The following is a 20,544-nucleotide window of genomic DNA, read 5'->3' on the forward strand; positions in this document are numbered from 1 at the left end:
GAAGAGTCTGTAAATTATTACAGTGCAGCAGAAATAGACCATTTGTCCTAGATAAGGACTTGATCAGTGAACAAGTGTGATTAGGTAGTCTCAATGAATGTACACATTCCAGTTTAGAGTTTTAGTTCTTTTGTCTCAACTTGGTTTTCATCTTAGTGTTTTGGCTCTGGTAAAATAATAGAATTTTGGTGAACAACCCTTTGTAATTCTTGTCTGACTATAATTATTTTAAAACCATCAGGATTAAAAATGCTATTTTCAGTTTTTGGGAAATATGCTTTTTATTTTCAAATTTACTCTTAAAAGAAATGCATGTCTTCTTTTTATCTGACTTCAACATCATAGTTACTGTTAAACACTTATTGCTAGAAAATTACTAGGGGCAGTTGGTTTGGGGAAAACATTGAAGGTAGGCGTCTTTATTACAGAGCTGTTGGACTGCTTTGTGTTTTTTATAACTCTGCCTAGTATTTATCCTGGTCAACACTTAATCACTGTAGGATAAACTAAGCAAAATTTAAGCGTGGCTGGCTTCACAAAGAGACAGCAGTAACTGATTTGTTTTATGTTTTTCAGAAATATGGTTAACTTTGCAGTCATTGGACACTAAAATAGTACTAGATTTTTCTTTTCAGCCTAACATGTATATTGTATTCAGTCATATCATGAACAGGGCAGGATCCATGAAGGTTAAAATTATTACAAAAATCCTCTTCTGACACGGTGTATTTAATGGTCAAATACTGTAAATTTTATCTTCCAAGAGACTTATCCAGGTTTTTTTTTTTTTAAATTAATGTTTGCATCCCTCCACAAGTCAAAACTAGCAGTTGCCTGAGCCTTTGTAAAGAAAATACAAAGAAAGCCTTACCTATACAAAATCATTATAAAATAAAAACATTTACAATCTATGAGATTATTCATTGTTGCAGTAAGCTTCAAAACAGACAGGAGTTCAGGAATGCAATTAGTGTTATTAATCATCAGTACAGAGATACACTGGAGAATAAGCATAGTAGCAGTTATTGTATACAAATTGTACTGAGTTTATAGTTGCTCATGGATTCCAAATAAAATACTAATCCAGTGTCATCTACATTTTCTCTTCCTGATAATGTTTACTATACCTGATTTGATTGGGATAACAAAGTGTGACTGCCTTCATCATGAGTCATTTTTCTGTGTGTTTCTATAGATGAAATAAGAAGGGTTTTCAAGAAGGCAGCACACATAAAGCATCTAGCACAGTTATTTTTTCAGAACAAGTTTTAAAAGACTGTATGCGCCAATTAGCTAGCATTTTCAATGACATTTTTAATATTTGGTAAGAAAATCTTTGCTTCAACAAAATGTAATAATTATTCCTTTGTAAAAGAAAGCAAACATTGATTGCTTCAGTGACTGCAAACTGGTGAAACTCCTTCCCACTATGATTATGCAATATTAAAGACTGGTAGTGGGACACATTAATGGAATATTTCACATAGCTTTGACCAATTAAGGTTTGCATATTGTTATGTGTTACACAGAAGATGCTGTAACTCTTAAACATTACACTGTCCCAACAGTACTTGATGATGAAGCAGCTATGCAGGGTTACTGTTTAAACATTTCACCTTAGCATTTTACACTTGCAATATCAAAAGCTGATTGCAATAAAACCTGATGAACAACTACTTTAACAGGTTTGACCACCCTAACCCACTCTCACCTCGGAGTACTGCACCCTCCATCCAGATACCAGCATAGGAGAGAGTTTCCCCCCATCCACAATTACAGCAGCCCAGGTAAGAAGAGAGCTGAGAAGACTTCGTGCCAGCAAAGCAGTGGGTCCAGATGGAGTATCACCACGACTGCTGAAGGCCTGTGCGCTGGAGCTGGGGAGTCCTCTACAGCGCATCTTCAACCTGAGCCTGGAACAGGGGAGAGTCCCGAGGTTTTGGAAAACATCTTGCATCACCCCAGTCCCAAAGGTATCACATCCTAGTGAGCTGAATGACTTCCAGCCTGTCGCTCTGACGTCGCATGTGATGAAGACCATGGAGCGGCTGCTGCTTCACCACCTGAGGCCACAGGTCCGCCACACCCTCGACCCTCTGCAGTTCGCATACCAGGAGAAGGTGGGAGCGGAGGATGCCATCATCTATATGCTACACCAATCCCTCTCCCACTTGGACAGAGGCAGTAGTGCAGTAAGAATCATGTTTCTGGACTTCTCTAGCACCTTCAACACCATCCAACCTTGGCTCCTTAGGGACAAGCTGACAGAGATGGGAGTAGATTCATACCTGGTGGCATGGATCGTGGACTATCTTACAGACAGACCTCAGTTTGTGCATCTCGGGAACTGCAGGTCTTACATTGTGGTCAGCAACACAGGAGCACTGCAGGGGACTGTACTTTCTCCGGTCAGACTTCCAATACAACTCGGGGTCCTACCACTTGCAAAAGTTCGCTGACAACACTGCTATCGTGGGCTGCAACAGGAGTGGGCAGGAGGAGGAGTATAGGAACCTAATCAATGACTTTGTTAAATGGTGCGACTCAAACCACTTACACCTGAACACCAGCAAAACCAAGGAGCTGGTGGTGGATTTTAGGAGGACCAGGCCCCTCCTGGACCCCGTGATTATCAGAGATGACTGTGTGCAGAGGGTGCAGACCTATAAATACCTGGGAGTACAGCTGGATGATAAATTGGACTGGACTGCCAATACTGATGCTCTGTCCAAGAGAGGACAGAGCTGACTATACTTCCTTAAAAGGCTGGCATCCTTCAACATCTGCAATAAGATGCTGCAGATGTTCTATCAGACGGTTGTGGCGAGTGCCCTCTTCTATGCAGTGGTGTGCTGGGGAGGCAGCATAAAGAAGAGAGACGCCTCACGCCTGGACAAACTGGTGAGAAAGGCAATCTCTATTGAAGGCATGGAGCTGGACAGTTTGACATCCGTGGCAGAGCGACGGGTGCTGAGCAGGCTCCTGACAATCGTGGAGAATCCACTACATCCACTAAACAGTTTCATCTCTAGACAGAGGAGCAGCTTCAGCGACAGACTGCTGTCACTGCACTGCTCCACTGACAGACTGAGGAGATTGTTCCTCCCCCACACTATGCGACTCTTTAATTCCTCTCGGGGGTGGGGGATGGGTAAACGTTAACATTATGCAAAGTTATTGTCTGTTATATCTGCATTTTTTATCAATCTTTAATTTATTGTTTTTTATCAGTATGCTACTGCTGGAGTATGTGAATTTCCCCCTTGGGATTAATAAAGTATCTATCTATCTATCTATCAATATTTCTAAGCTGATAGATAGAAAGTGACAGCTAACAAGGCAGTGGTTAAGCATGTGCATAGAACATAATCAAATCACAACAACTGAACAGATGTTATAGTCATATACATTTAATCCTGTAAATGATGAGAGGTAAATTAATCAGGCCAGTTAACAGTTTGAGAGAGTCAGTGAATATATTGCAGCAGCGCTGGGTGTAAGGTAAAAAGCAAATGTGATGTTCACAGGATACAATGGTCCTGTCAATCAGAAAAAAAGTGTGCTGAGTGAAATCCAATAGCAACAACTTATAAATAAAGTATAGTTGTAATGTAGTTATTAGATACAGATATTTTGAAGCAGTGAGACCTGATGGGGAAGTAGCCAATGTTCATATTTCAGTCCTTCGGGGGCTATATTTGGGGATGGTAAAACGGGATTGTGTTATTTACTTTACAGAACATGAAGGACTAAACATATTTTTTTAATTAAGAAGTATTACTAAAGCATATCTAGTATTCAGTGCTAAAACAGGTAGCCATTCACAGCTAACATAATCACTAATAATGATCAATCCAGAAATGCACAGGGAGACCATGCAAACCGTACACAGTTGGTTTTATGAGGCAGCAGTGACAGCTCTATGCCACCACTACTCCACCTATGTGTTAAAACATCTGTCATAAATTTACTAAACTTCAACTTGATTAAAACTAAATGCACATTTATAATTTTTGTTCAGTTTCTGTCATTTGATCACAAGCTTTGTGCGTACTTGACCTCTCCCTTAATAGCTGTCAGTAGATGATCAAAGCATGCATTAGCAAAAAGAAACTTGCTTTTTCATTCTGTTTTCAATGAGCTGCTCCATTCCTGGCTCATCCAGGAGAAAGCAGTGACTTTATGTAAAAACACTTCAAAAACATATTTATTTAACAAGCATTTTACAAGCATTACTATTCATTTAACACTAGAATCCCTGAAGCCTACGAAATAACTCATAATACCTGGCCACCTTAAATTCCTTCACACTTCTAAATTAGCGTCTTTTGTTTTGCAGATGTATCGTTCTGCACAAGGAGCCTGCTATCCCATCCCCTAAAACACTAGAAAAATGCTGAATGTGAATAAGCCCTAAATATAAAAAGCTAACACATACCAGTTGCATTGGAAAGTCTTTGAAGGGCGATTCTTCTTCTCAAATCCACAACATTCTCCACATTAAAAAGTTTGAGGTCCTCTTCATCCAAGGCAATGTCTCCCAAAAAGGCAGCTAAAAAAGAAAATGATACTCAGGGTAAGACAAAAAAAAGTTTCTGGCAGAAAGTACACTTCATACAATTAATGATTACCTCCCAATTGTGTAGATAGTTGTAACTGCCTAATTTTACAGTAAGCAAAATAATTGTGGAATTATTTTGATTGCAGAGAAAATTCTCTTAGGCACTATTTTTGGTCTTGAGTAACGGAGATATTGATTCTGCCCACTGGAAAAATAGTTCTTTCAACCTCTTTGCTGAATAAACATTCAAAATCTCTCAAGTGAAAGAAAGCTTGATACAATATTGCCTACGAATAATTTTAATGAAGACCTTAATCTTCTTTTACAAATGATATGCTATACTTGCAGAAAGGAAACTTTCATTCATTGCTTTTGAATAATGAAATTTCAATCTCTTCTTCTCTTAAGACGTGAAACCTCCCATCTTGCTGCTGTTGAAGATTAAATATTTTCACCCTGATATTCTTAATGAATGAAAGACTTAATTGGATTACTCAGGGCATTGTGCTTTGCACCCTACTGTTTGAGAAACATACATGCTGTTCCTGAGGAGTAAAACAGAAAATCACACACCACTTGAGAATTTCAGTCCTACAGCCTTGAATAAACCTTATTCGACCTGAACATTATGAGAGAGTACATTATAGAGCAATTAACAGTAGATATGTTATGCAAATCTGGAAATAAATTACAGATCAAAGAACAGCAATGTAAGTTTATATTACATACATACTGTACATATTACAAATACTACTTGAGCACACTACCTTCTAATTTTTTAATGTATAGGAATTCTCTTCCCAAAAATGATATTTTTTTTTACCCAATTGTAGTGATTACCAAGAAACATTTTTAATCTTATGTTTTTACGCAAAACAGAAATAATTAAGTTTTGGATAGGTGTCTATGGTGACCAGCACTGTCAACAACTAACAGTGTCAAAAAAGTGCATAAAAAATCTCACATTTCTCATAGTCTGTAATAAAAATGTCAAGCTGTCAAACTGTCCAGTCACAAGCTCAAAACATCCCAAACAAACCACTTCTGGAAAACGTATGAATTAGTGAATAAGCCACTTCTGGAAAATACACACTAATAAACTTTTTTAAACATACACAGATCGGGTACTTTATCATTAACCTTCTGATTCTTTACTGTATATCAAAAAGTCCAAAAATGGGTAAAGCCACAGTATCTTTAAATAAAGGTAGATGTCTTGGATTTTCTTTTTGTATATCTAAGCCAATGTGTTTCAGGACTACTGATCCCTCATTATAGCCAGACACAATCGATGTCCCAAAAACACATGAATAAAAACTTGTACCTCGTAAAGCTTTTACATTACCACAACCAAATGCTCAGGTTATGATAATCACAGTTACGGATATGAAAAAATCCAAATGTACAGTACTAGACAATACAAAATCACTCCTGGGGTGAACTTTCTCCCACATCATTTTCAAAGGCCCCAGTTTAACACTAGAAATACCAAAGCCTACGGAAAAACTCGTAAATCTGTCTCACCTTAAATCCCTTCGCACATCTCCGTCAGCGTCTTTTGTCTTTTATATGTGTCAATAAGCAGCAAGCAGCCTGGTCTCTCATTCCCCCACCACCGCACAAAGTTTTCTCAGCTAAAATCTGTTTACCTGCGTGTCAGTTGCTTAGAGTTGTATAGACTAGAGTAAATGCTATATAATTATTTGGAACACATGCATTTCATGTGTGTTCTGTGTCTATGTAAACACATCGTTAAAACAGAAACATTTTCATGTTTTAGTAATAATTGACAAACTGTAGACATGAAGCATATAATGTGTGAAGCCTGAAGTCCAACCTACAACTATATATATACACACACACACACACACACACATTTGATATCTTATATATATAAGTTAATAATAGTCCTGATAGCTATGATCATTCATTAAACTTTTAGTTGGAATGTGAAGGTTTTCAATCAAAAATCTGGCAAAGAAAAAAAGCTATTATATGTTGTAACTTATAGAAGTCAGATCTATCCTTCTAACAGGAGACATTTTTGAAATATTAAAGATCACCTCAGCTGAAGAAAACATGACTTAGAAACCAGTTTCATTCTAATTATAGTCATAAACCTACTGGAGTAGGAAAACTCATAAAGAAATACTTTTTGTTGCATCTGTGGTAAGTTCTTACTTCGGAATGTTGGTAAATTACAGTTGGGAAGAATGACTAAATTAAATTAGAAAATTCAGGGTAAAAATATACTTGACAGATAATTTTCTTTACATAATCACACTTATAATGGCCTTTATGTGTATGTTAAACCTTGCATTAAATCATTTATCTTCAGCTCAAGTAAATTATATTAGATTGCCTCAACTATTTTATACTTAAACAAAACACATAGTTTGTCAGGTTTAATTGATAATAATTTGTTATCCTGGGTCAACTCCTGCAACTATAACAGGATAATGCTCCAATTATCCTGTAACTTAGTACAGTAATCCCTCCTCCATCGCGGGGGTTGCGTTCCAGAGCCACCCGCAAAATAAGAAAATCCGCGAAGTAGAAACCATATATGTTTATATGGTTATTTTTATATTGTCATGCTTGGGTCACAGATTTGCGCAGAAACACAGGAGGTTGTAGAGAGACAGGAACGTTATTCAAACACTGCAAACAAACATTTGTCTCTTTTTCAAAAGTTTAAACTGTGCTCCATGACAAGACAGAGATGACAGTTCCGTCTCACAATTAAAAGAATGCAAACATATCTTCCTTTTCAAAGGAGTGTGCGTCAGGAGAGAGAGAACAAAGCAAGCAGTCAAAAAAAAAAATCAATAGGGCTGTTTAGCTTTTAAGTATGCGAAGCACCGCCGGTACAAAGCTGTTGAAGGCGGCAGCTCACACCCCCTCCATCAGGAGCAGACAAAGAGAGAGAGAGCCAGAGAAAAATAAAGTCAAAAATCAATACGTGCCCTTTGAGCTTTTAAGTATGCGAAGCACCGTGCAGCCTGTCCTTCAGGAAGCAGCTGCACACAGAAAGTACCAACGTCCCTATCGTCTAGGTGTGCGAACAGCCCCCCTGCTCACACCCCCCTACGTCAGCGCAAGAGAGAGAGAGAGAGAGAGAGAGAAAGTAAGTTGGGTAGCTTCTCAGCCATCTGCCAATAGCGTCCCTTGTATGAAATCAACTGGGCAAACCAACTGAGGAAGCATGTACCAGAAATTAAAAGACCTATTGTCCGCAGAAACCCGCGAAGCAGCGAAAAATCCGCGATATATATTTAAATATGCTTACATATAAAATCCGCGATGGAGTGAAGCCGCGAAAGGCGAAGCGCGATATAGCGAGGGATCACTGTATATCAGACATTAATAGTTGAAGTGAATAAGGATTTCAAGCCATTACAATTAGTAATTGAAGCTTTTATCACCACAAAAGTGTGTATGTTTGTTAAAAGTAACACACTGCAATGTTATCTGGAAGAACTCACTTAAATGACACATAAGGCACATCTAAAGTAAAAATTAACTTGTGTTTCACAAAATAAATAACTACGAATTAAGTATTAATTGTATTAAAACTTTCTCATTATGAACATGGAGTAAAGGCTAGTTCATCAAATAAATTAAAAAGCAACTGGGAATGCTATCACCACAACTCAAGCAGTCAGTTATAAACAAGCTTGATAATAATTTCCAAACCTTAGGATGCAATTAAATTTGTACAATGTGAAAAGCCCAGATTAAGGCAGAATTTTACTTAAAAAAAAAAAACCTGTTAAAATAGATTTATTAATGCCATCGAAGTTCATTGATGGCAGAGTGAAGAAAGAAAAGGAACTTTTTAGAATGCACCTTCTACAAACCAAATTCCCTACTGCAAACTGATGTTAAAATTCTGACCAAAGTTCTCTCAGAAAAGAATAGAGAAAAACCTTTGTTCTATCACTATTCAAGATGAAAGTGGATTATTAAAGACATACAATTACCACCTCTCATCTATGTTTAAATTAATACTGTACATACCTCAGCACTAGCACAGCATGTTGTGGGATTGTTATCTTTGGCAGCACAAAAAGCATTTGATAGAGTTTAATTAGGTTAGTTATTTACCACATTATGCAAAATAAGTTTACACTCAATATATGGTATATGATTAGATTAAACTCTTACCAGGCCTGCAGTATCTGTATGCTGATAACACGGTGCTTTATATTACTAATCTATACTCATGCTTTTCACATATATTAAATATATTGAAGGAACCATAACAGATTTCAAAATTTAATATTTATTTGAATAAAAGCATATTATTTCCTCTAAATGGCTTTCACATCTGGTCAAGTCTAATAAGATTTTTTTCTATTTACAGTGCCAGCAAAAATATTCACCCACTTGAAAGTTTATATATTTTATTGTTATATAACAATGAATCACAGTGGATTTGTTTTTTTTATAAACAGAAAAAGACACTTTAATGTCAAAGTGATACAGTATTATGGTCTAACCTACAAAATGAAAACAAAGGAACACTGCAAACAACTGAATGAAAAGGTGAATCAAAAGCATAAGTCAGGTGATACAGACAAGACATTGAATATTCCATGAAATCCAATTAAAACACAGGCTGTCCACAAAAACTGAGTGGTCAATCAAGAAGGCAACTAGTCAGGGAAGCTACCAAGAGACCTATGATAACTCTGAAGGAATTATAAGATACAGTCTGTGAAAATAGACAGATTGGTGTTTCACCAGAACAAAAAGCCACAGTTAAAAATAAAAAATGCACATGACATCTCAGCCATAGTTTTCCAGAAGGCACATAGGAGGTTATTGAGTCAGCTGGAAGAATGCCTATAGTCTGATGAGACTGAATTAGAGTTTTTTGTCTATCAGACTAAATCTAATATTAGATTATCAAATACCATGCTTGTTGTAAGCCAAATATTGTACTGTACATGATCAAAAACATACCATCCCCACCATGAAGCAGGGGGTTGGCACTGTGATATTGTGGGTGTGTTTATCTGCTTCAGACTCTGGAAGACTTGTGAGGGTAGAGGGTAAAAGGAATGCAGCAGAATTCTGGAGGAAAAAGAAACCTGTGCCTTGGGAGAAGATTTGTTGTCCATCAAGACAACAACCCCAAGCATAAAGTCAAAGCAATACAGGAATGGCTTAAAAATAGCAATGCAGATCTTAGTCCAATTAAGAATGTGTGGCTGGACTTAAAAACAGCTATTCATTTATGATCCCCTTACAGTGTGACACAGTTCAAGAGGTTTTGTAATGAAGAATGGGGGAAAAAGAGGGACTTGTGTACAAACTCTAGGTGCTTACGCAAAGCTGAAATCAGATAAAGCCTGTTGTTTCCTGGAAAATTGAAAGTGATTGCCGATAGCCAATTCTACATCTTTAGCTCTCCTGAAGAAGCAGAAAAAGAGCTACAAAGACTGTTGACAACATCATCTACAACATGAACATAAGTCATATGGTGTCCTGGAAATGCAAAGATGATTCTGCTTGCAACTATGTCTAATATGCTACATTTGCCATAATTATACAATCTACAGTGGAACCTCGGTACACGAACGTCTCAGTACACGTACAACTCGGTTTACGACCAAAAAGTTCGCCAAACTTTTGCCTTGGTTCACGACCACACACTCGGTATACGAACAAGCCAGGTTCCCTTTCGGTTTGTACATGTTCAGTCTCTCCCTGTGCATTTCCTGTGCAGCGAGCAAGAGAGAGAGCGAGAGAGCGTGACACACACACACACACACACACAGGCAGCGCGAGAGACAGAGGCACACACACAGGCATCACGAGACAGAGAGAGCCGCACACACACACAGGAGCATGCACGAGAGAGGCGCGCACACACACAGGAGCGCTCTACAGAGACACACACACAGGCGCTCCAGGCTTGCAAAAGAGAGATGAACGCACGCACACACACACACAGGCACGGGAGAGAGAGGCACGCACACACACAGGAGCGCGCTAGAGAGACACACACACAGGCGCTCCAGGCTCGCAAAAGAGAGACGCACGCACACACACACAGGCACGGGGGAGAGAGAGGCGCGCACACACACAGGAGCGCGCTAGAGAGACACACACACACAGGCGCTCCAGGCTCGCAAAAGAGAGACGCACACACACACACACAGGCGTGGGAGAGAGAGGTGCGCACACACACAGGAGCACGCTAGACAGACACACACACAGGCGCTCCAGGCTCGCAAAAGAGAGACGCACGCACACACACACAGGCGCGGGAGAGAGAGGCGCGCACACACACAGGAGCGCGCTAGAGAGACATCACACACACAGGCGCTCCAGGCTCGCAAAAGAGAGACACACGCACACACACACACACAGGCGCGAGAGAGGGACATATAAGGTAGAGAAGGCTTGTTTTTGTTTTCAATTCTATTTACAGTGATCGGTTCGTAGCCTGCATTGTTGCAATGTTACTTTTCTTGGTGGTTTATTAAGTTACGGATTTTTCAAATGTTCATTTTTTCCCCTGTGCTTAAAACTCATTAAAAAAAGTGTTTTTAGCGAGCGGTTCCTAGCACTATAGCGCGAACTATTGCAGTGTTAGTTTTCTCTGTTGTTCAAGGTTTTCTCAGTGTTATTCAATGTTTTTACATTTAGTTTACCATTATGCTGTGCATTCTATGGTATAATTAACTATATTTGTGCTTAAAAACTAAAAAAAAAAAAAAAAAATATATATATATATATATATATATATATATATACACATACATACAGTTCGTACGGTCTGGAACGGATTAATTGTATTTACATACAATCCTATGGGAGAAATTGCTTCAGTTCACTACCAACTCGGTTTACGACCAGAGTTTTGGAACGAATTATGGTCGTGAACCGAGGTTCCACTTTTTCTTTTTGTCCACAATTTTTTTTCAAATGTATGTATATTTTGGTAAACATTAAATACCTAGTATTTTTTACCCACAAGGGGACTGTTTAACAATATACCCTAGGTTTATTACATCTGGACTGCTTTATCATAATACAGTGGTACCTCGGTATACATCCTTAATCCGTTTCAGATCCTTTGACTTATACCAAACAGGACGTATACCAAACGAATTTTTCCCATAAGAAATAAAGGGGAAATGATTAATCCGTTCCCATGAAAAAAAATCCTATTGTTATTGGCATATTATACATTGATAGGCTTGTATAAAATAATTTAAACACTGCTTAATACTAAAATACATAAATACAAAAGCAATTAGATGAAATAAATTAAAATTTAACCTCACTTTACTTTTTAATAACGTCTTTGTTTTTCACAATCGTAGATTCCGTCGTTCTTGGCATACGGTATGCAGCAACAATCAATTCAAATTTACGCAAAAAAACACAAAATCATGTGAAAATTCACATAGAGTTATAGCGCAGGTTTTCACTGAATGCTAGCAACTGGCGTACTGATGCTCGTGGGCAGCGTAGGGTAGCGCGCATTGTGACGATGCAGGTCCGCTCCACGCTCCCATACATCCTTACAGGGAGCCCTGAACCGGACAGCGTTGGTAATGTCACCGAGATGAGCTGACAAATGAGGACAATTCTCAAATGAAGCCAGAGGATAGTGCAAGAATGCCAAGTGCTTTTATTTAAAACAAAAATCAGTGTCCAAACAAAAAGTGAAGTGCATCTGGTTTCAATAAATATTTAATAAATATCTATAAAAACAAGTGTTCTGTGGGGATTAAAACAACAATAAATAAATCCAATAAAATCCAAGGTTAAAAATGCAGTCTCGCTCTTCCCGATCACAGCCCACCTGTGCAGGTGCGACTCGCTCCAATTACGTCATTAACTCCCCCGCGGTTGTGCAATCCCACGGAGAATGACACGGCTATACAGGTTAAAACCTGGTCCTTTTTTTGAAGCCGCGGACCCGATATACCACATGTTGTGTTCTAGCACGCGAGTCATATTCCAAACAAAGGTTGTATACCAAGTAAAATTTTTTGCGTCCAAACAGGACGTATACCAAGTTGGACTTATTCCAAAGCAGTCGTATACCGAGGTACCACTGTATATCTACATTTTAATCCTTGCTATGAAATTAAGGTGGAAGCTATTTTATGAAACAATGCATTACTTTTACTTAAGATTATAAAACATTCTCAAAAGTTCAAAAGCAGTGTCTATCTGACCAAACAATGAATTTTTTAAGCTGGAATGTCAAAGGTCTCAATCACAATCAAGGTCTCAATTACAATCCAAAGACAAAAAGTAATCTTTCACTTAATGGGCCCAAATGCTAAGATAGCATTTTTACAGGAGACTCACTTAATAAGTAAGGACCAGTTTCAATTGCAAAGAGATTGAAATAGCCAAATTTTGCAATCCAGCTATACAAAGAAATTCTACATGTTTGGGAATCTTAATATATAAAACAATCTCATTTGTCATCAGGGTAGTTTTTTTTTTTTTTTTTTAATCTAAAGAAATTTTTATAATATCTATGCATCTAATGTGGATCACAGAGATTTAACTCTTTCAGGATGGATGTCGACTTTTGTCAACAGGAGGGGTTGAGGGCGAATTTCGACAAAAGTCGACATCCAGGGATAGAGGGCGACAATCAGCTATTAATGGCGGCAAAACTCACTGTCAAGTCACAGACATTCCCTCTCTGCTTGGAGGAATGTTAGACTCATTGACTCAGCAACTGATCCTTGCGTGTGTGTGAGTTGCGAAATGTAAACAAAGGCAAACAAAGGCAAGATGGCATCAACATCTCACGAGGGAGCGAAGTGAATGCAGAAAAGAAAATACTCGTCAGACGATGTTTTGCACATTATCGCCGAGCCAGACTCTGATTTTTCAGAATCGGATTTTATTGACAGTGATCAGGAGATCGAGGAAGAGAGTGAGGAGCAGGCATCAGCAGATCGGAGACCAGCCGGTGCCGCCCCAGCTGATCGGCTGGCAGCTGAGTGCATTCGCACTGCCGATGCACCTACGGCAAGGTTCGTGTGGGAGGAATACCCAGATATTGATCCGTGGGAGCCGAACTGGCTACCGGACTTCACAAGAAGGCACGGCTTGCTGCTGGACACAACGGATTACCAGCCGCTGGACTACTTCAATCTGTTTTTTCCTGAGGCAGTTTTTCAGCTGATATCAGACGAGAAAAACAGGAATGCAGAGCTATTTTTTGAATCGCGGGATTCGCTTGCTCCACATTCTCGTTTTTCAAAGTGGAAACCCACAACAAAAGACGAGATGAAGGGCTTTGTGGCATTGCAAATAGAGATGGGACTAGACTGGCGATATAATTTCAGGGAGCATTGGTCCAAACGTGCTTTGTCCCCTGGTGGCTTTGGACAGGTTATGCCGCATGATAGGTACGTGCTGCTGCAAAGCTTTATTCACTTCTGTGATAACCAGAAGCAAATCCCAAGGGATGAGCCAGGCTATAACCCCATGTATAAAGTTCAGCCCCTGCTTGACATAGTGGAGCCAACATATAAATAATTTTATCAGACTGGCCGTGATTTGTCTGTGGATGAATCAATGATAAAATATAAGGGACGCCTTTTTTTCTGCCAATATATGCCAGACAAGCCCACAAAGTATGGCATAAAGGATTTTGTACTGGCAGAAGCAAACACTGGTTTCTGCCTGAAAGTGATTACTTATACTGGAAGGCATTCATTTCAAAGAGAGAACTGTCCCTTGACAAGTCAGGTTGTGCTGGAGCTGCTTCAGGGCTATGAACATTTGGGTCATGTTGTATACATGGACAATTTTTATACATCACCAGAATTGTTCATGGAGCTACAGAGCAGGGGAATTGGAGCTTGTGGCACAGTGAGGGTAAACAGGAGACACATGCCTTTACAGTTGAAGCCAGACAGGCTGAAGATGAAAAGAGGTGACAATCCAGTTTTCATGCGGGTGGATAACTTGGTGGCATTGGCATGGCATGATATCAAACGGGTGACTTGTCTCTCTACAATTCACACCAACAATTTATGTGAGAAAGTAATTTGTTCAAAGGGAAACGCAGAAGGTAGGAAGCTAGACAAGCCCATTGCACTTGAGGAGTACAATTGTAAAATGGCTGGAGTTGATCGACTGGATCAGATGCTGGGGTCATATGCTTACGGCCATAAGTCCACCAAGTGGTACCACACTGTGTACCATCGCATGCGTGAGATTGCACTCAAAAATGGATATACAGTGGGGCAAAAAAGTATTTAGTCAGCCACCAGATAATGTGATTTTCTGGATTTTTTTCTCATATTTTGTCTCTCATAGTTGAGGTATACCTATGATGAAAATTACAGGCCTCTCTCATCTTTTTACATGGGAGAACTTGCACAATTGGTGGCTGACTAAATACTTTTTTGCCCCACTGTATATTGTTCAAGCAGGCAAACAATGACAGCACTATGACTGCGGCAGATTTCCGCAAGAAGGTGGTTGACAGCTTGCTGGCAGATTATGTTGGAGTGCCTTTGGCAAAACGAGGAAGACCAGCACAAAGAGCAGTGCCAGACAGGCTGACTGAGCGCCACTTTCCTGCAACATATGAGGACAAAAAATACAAGCCTGACTGTGTTGTGTGCAGCAACAGACAATTGAAAAAGAGGCACCAGTGCAACACGTATTGTAAGCAGTGCAACGTGGCAATGCATGCAATTGGCTGCTTTGAGCGTTGTCATACTTTGCAGGACTTTGCTTTGTAACATGTACAGTATGTGAAATAATAATATGTGAAATTATGTAGTATGCAGGCTCACACAACATGCAAAACAGTTACTTTAGTCAAAAATAAATATTTTTTGTTGATTTTATATAAAGTATCTATCTATCTATCTATCTATCTATCTATCTATCTATCTATCTATCTATCTATCTATCTATCTATCTATCTATCTATCTATCTATCTATCTAAACAATTGCTTTGTATTCTTATTTTTAAAAAAATTAGATTTTGGAAAAATATTCAGCCCTGGGAGAAAAGAAAAAAAAAATAGCCCTAAAAGAGTTAATCCAAAATGTATTTATACTTATTCCTAATTTGAATATGCATACAATTATAATGGCGGAAGACTGTGTTTTAAATCCACACCTGGATTGGTCTTCAACTACAGTGGCAATAACATCTAATACAGCAAAAACTATCACACAGTTTATAATGGATCATAACTTATCACACCCAAGGAGATTAGTAAATCCAAACACAACAGCATATTCCTTGTTCTCACCAGTACATTGTAATTACTCAAGAACTGATTATTTCTTTATTGATAATAATATATTGCACACTATCAAATCTTGCAAGTACAATGCTATTGTTATCTCTGATCATGTCCCTGTGATCTTGGAGCATCTGTCACTATGTCCTACACACTCACTTCATAGCTGGTGTCTTAACACCCTGCCTTTAGCAGATGAGGACTTTGCAGAATTCACCACCAAACAAACTGATTATTTTTTAGGGACAAATGCATCCTCATATGTCTCTGTAGGAATAATCTGGGAAACTCTGAAGGTTTTTTTTAAGAGGACAGATTGTTTAATATGTTTCTCATAAAAGGACATTTAAGACCATGAAGAAATCAGAGTTAATCAGGAAAAGAACCAGAATAGATCAAGAATACACCAAGTCTCTAAATGAGGCACTTTACAGGCAAAGCCAGATTCTGCAATCAGAACCTAACTTCTTGAAAACAAAAGAAAAGTCACAATTCATCTTTATATCGTGACATCATTATTTTGAACACAAAAAAAGGCTAATAAGATCTTAGCTCAACAAATCCACAATAGTTTGCAGCACAATAACAGAAATTACCAACAAAGATGGAGATAAACTCACTGACCATAAAAATAGAGAGTACCGTAAGTCCTTATATTCTGCTCAGTTTAAATAAGTTTATGATGCATTACAAATGCCACAGCTAGATACTCTTAGTGCTATAGAACTGAACAAACCTCTCACTGTCTCAGAATTACTGGATGCTATAAAATCACTTCAAATTGGGAAAGCAGCAGGCCCTGTTGGCTACCCAGTGGAATTTTATAAAATATTTCAAATAAGTCAGCCCCACTATTATTTGAAATGTTTACAGAAGCTAGAGACAACAAGATTCAAACTTTTCATCAACCATTAATTGCTGTCTTTCCAAAGAAAAATAAGGACTTATTACAATGTGCATCATACAGACCAAATTCACTTATGAATAATGATGTTAAGATACTCTCCAAAGTTTTAGTTAGAAGAATAGAAAGTACATCCTTCTGCAATATCACAAGACCAAACCGGGTTTATTAAAGGCAGACACTTAGCTACTAATCTCCGACATTTGTTTAATATAATATACTCACCCATAAAATCTAACACACCAGAGATCTTATTATCTTTGGATGTAGAAAAGGCATTTGACATGGTTGAATGGAACTACCTGTTCACCATATTGCACAAATTTGGGTTTGGCCCAGATATATGTGCATGGATAAAACTAGTTTATACCAGTCTAGAAGCCTCTGTCTGTATTAATAACATTATCTCAAACTACTTCAAACTTGAACGTGGTACTTGACAAGGATGTCCCCTATCACCATTGCCATTGAGCCATTGGCCATTCTTCATTGAAATGCATCAGGCGTAAAGTGGATTATCAGAGAACAATTCGAACTGAAAATATTACTTTACGCAGATGAGACAGAGAGAGAGAGACAGAGACAGAGACAGAGAGAGAGAGAGAGAGAGAGAGAGAGAGAGAGAGAGAGAGAGAGAGATAGATAGATAGATAGATAGATAGATAGATAGATACTTTATTAATCCCAAGGGGAAATGCAGGTAAAAACAGACAATAACTTTGTATAATGTTAACGTTTACCCCCCCCCCCCCCCCCCCCCCCGCCGGGTGGAATTGAAGAGTCGCATAGTGTGGAGGAGGAACAATCTCCTCAGTCTGTCAGTGGAGCAGGACATTGACAGCAGTCTGTCGCTGAAGCTGCTCCTCTGTCTGGAGATGATACTGTTTAGCGGATGCAGTGGATTATCCATGATTGACAGGAGCCTGCTCAGCGCCCATCACTCTGCCACAGATGTTAAACTGTTCAGCTCCATGCCTACAATAGAGCCTGCCTTCCTCACCAGTTTGTCCAAGCGTGAGGCATCCCTCTTCTTTATACTGCCTCCCCAGCACACCACTGCATAGAAGAGGGCACTCGCCACAACCATCTGATAGAACATCTGCAGCATCTTATTGCAGATGTTGAAGGACGCCAGCCTTCTAAGGAAATATAGTAGGCTCTGTCCTCTCGTGCACAGAGCATCAGTATTGGCAGTCCAGTCCAATTTATCATCCAGCTGCACTCCCAGGTATTTATAGGTCTGCACCCTCTGCACACAGTCACCTCTGATGATCACGGGGTCTAGGAGGGGCCTGGGTCTCCTAAAATCCACAACCAGCTCCTTGGTTTTCCTGGTGTTCAGTTTTAGGTGGTTTGAGTCGCACCATTTAACACAGTCCTTGATTAGGTTCCTATACTCCTCCTCCTGCCCACTCCTGATGTAGCCCACGATAGCAGTGTCATCAGCGAACTTTTGCAATTGGCAGAAGTCTGATATATATATGCTGAACAAGACCGGAGAAAGTACAGTCCCCTGCGGCGCTCCTGTGTTGCTGACCACAATGTCAGACCTGCAGTTCCTGAGACGCACATACTGAGGTCTGTCTGTAAGATAGTCCACGATCCATTACACCAGGCATGAATCTACTTCCATCTCTGTCAGCTTTTCTTTACGGAGCATAGGTTGGATTGTGTTGAAGGCGCTAGAGAAGTCCAGAAACATAATTCTTACAGCACCACTGCCTCTGTCCCAGTGGGAGAGGGATTGGTGTAAAATATAGATGATGGCATCCTCCGCTCCCACCTTCTCCTGGTATGCAAACTACAGAGGGTCGAGGGCGTGGCGGACCTGTGGCCTCAGGTGGTGAAGCAGCAGCCGCTCCATGGTCTTCATCACATGTGATGTCAGAGTGACAGGCCAGAAGTCATTCAGCTCACTAGGATGTGATACCTTTGGGACTGGAGTGATGCAAGATGTTTTCCAAAGCCTCGGGACTCTCCCCTGTTCCAGGCTCAGGTTGAAGATGCGCTGTAGAGGACCCCCCAGCTCCAGCGCAAAAGGCCTTCAGCAGTCGTGGCGATACTCCATCTGGACCCAATGCTTTGCTGGCACGAAGTCTTCTCAGCTCTCTGCTTACCTGGGCTGCTGTAATTGTGGGTGGGGGAAACTCTCTCCTATGCTGGTATCAGCAGAAGGATGGGTGGAGGGTGCAGTACTCCGAGGTGAGAGTGGGTTAGGGTGGTCAAACCTGTTAAAGAAGTTTTTCATTTGGTTTGCTCTCTCCACATCTCTCTCGATGGTGGCACACTGCTTCGAGCTGCAGCCAGTGATGATCTTCATCCCATCCCACACTTCCTTCATGCTGTTATTCTGCAACTTCTGCTCCAGCTTTCTCCTGTACTGCTCCTTCGCCGCCCTGAGCTGGACTCGGAGTTCCTTCTGCACGCACTTGAGCTCAAAAGAAAAAAAGCAAACCTTTACCAGTATCATAAGTTACACCGGCTGTTACAGACTGAAATCAAATTTATGTTGTTATTCTAAAATTGTAAGAATAAGAGCAGTTCACTTCTCGAAGTAGAGCCGTGCGGGATCGAACTTGCCACCCTCTGATTCCCAGTCAGGAGCTGATACCATTACGCCACCGCGGCGGTTGTAGTAAGAGTGTCAATGTGGCATGCTAACGCGGCTTTTTTTTTTTTGTGCTGTTTTATTTTTGAATAAAAGCGCACGTGTTCTCTTATTTGTACCTTTTGTGAAAGTGTTTCTTTGATATATGGACTTCAGGCTTCATACGTTATATAGTTTATGCCTACATTTTGTCATTTACTATTAGAATATGAAAAACGTTTCTGTTTTAAAAATGTGTTTGCACAGACTACTATAGAAACGGAACACACATGAAATGCGTGTATTCCAAATAACGCTATATTATTTCCACTCTAAAACTCCACTTCAATCCCAGATAATCAAATCAAGGCAAGGCATGAGCTAGGAGAAGTTCGTTCTAAGTCGGTGGGGGGATGGAATAGCTGGCTGCTAGTAGCTTGTGTTTATCAGCACATTTAGATGACAAAAGACTCTGGCGGAGAGGTGCAAACGGATTTAAGACGCGATTTAAGGTGGGACGGATTTACGAGTTTTTTCGTAGGCTCTGGTAATTCTAGTGTTAACTACTGCCAACTAAGCAGAAATCCTATTGCTCAACATTCACTCAATATGGTACGACTCTGGAGACCCCTGAGGGATGAAATGTTGCTGTCTACCACTGCACAATATTTAATACAATGAATACAAGTGGTATTGTGATTGTGTTAGCATCGAGATTTCAATGTTAAAAATATAAACACGCTTTGAGCAACTATGCCTCAAAATAATATTAATTTTCAATCTGTAGTAAGTGAAGTGCCAGAAAAGCAGCTGAATTGTCCTTTCAGTCAATGCAAAGGTAGACTCCATAACTACTTATTTTTGTTTGTTTTGTTTGTTATAGTTTATCAATGTTGTTTTGACTGACAGCTTTATTACTTTTCAGGAATTTGCTACAAGCATAGTATTGTTTGGTGACTCAGGATACCTAATATGCCCTTCAACACAAAAGCTCTTTTCAGTATAACAGATGTTACACTTAATGATGTTTTCTTGCTTAGATATTATAAGTATAAGGAAGAGGAAAATAAAAAAGGCTTAATTCTGTTTCTGAAGAAAAACATGCAGGTAATTGGACTGGTAGCAGTGTAAGAAGCACAAACTTATTTAATGTGATGTTTTATGAAGCTTACTATATCAAGTTAGTTTGTTGACGAGAACTGGTGAAACACACACACACAAAAAAAAAAA

General features: G+C 39.5%; 1 protein-coding gene across 2 annotated transcripts in view; it reads right to left on the minus strand.

The window, feature by feature from the left end:
• The window catches only part of bmp1a (bone morphogenetic protein 1a), a 436,202-nt gene that overhangs the window by 303,089 nt on the left and 112,569 nt on the right, over window positions 1–20,544 (minus strand). For both annotated transcript variants that reach the window (XM_028806048.2, XM_028806058.2), the window contains exon 2: window positions 4,439–4,552. In XM_028806048.2, coding sequence (XP_028661881.1) covers window positions 4,439–4,552 — 114 coding nt within the window. The remainder of the gene's footprint in view (window positions 1–4,438; window positions 4,553–20,544) is intronic.

Source organism: Erpetoichthys calabaricus, chromosome 1, assembly GCF_900747795.2.
Source record: "Erpetoichthys calabaricus chromosome 1, fErpCal1.3, whole genome shotgun sequence".
Classification (NCBI taxonomy): Eukaryota; Metazoa; Chordata; class Cladistia; order Polypteriformes; family Polypteridae; genus Erpetoichthys; species Erpetoichthys calabaricus.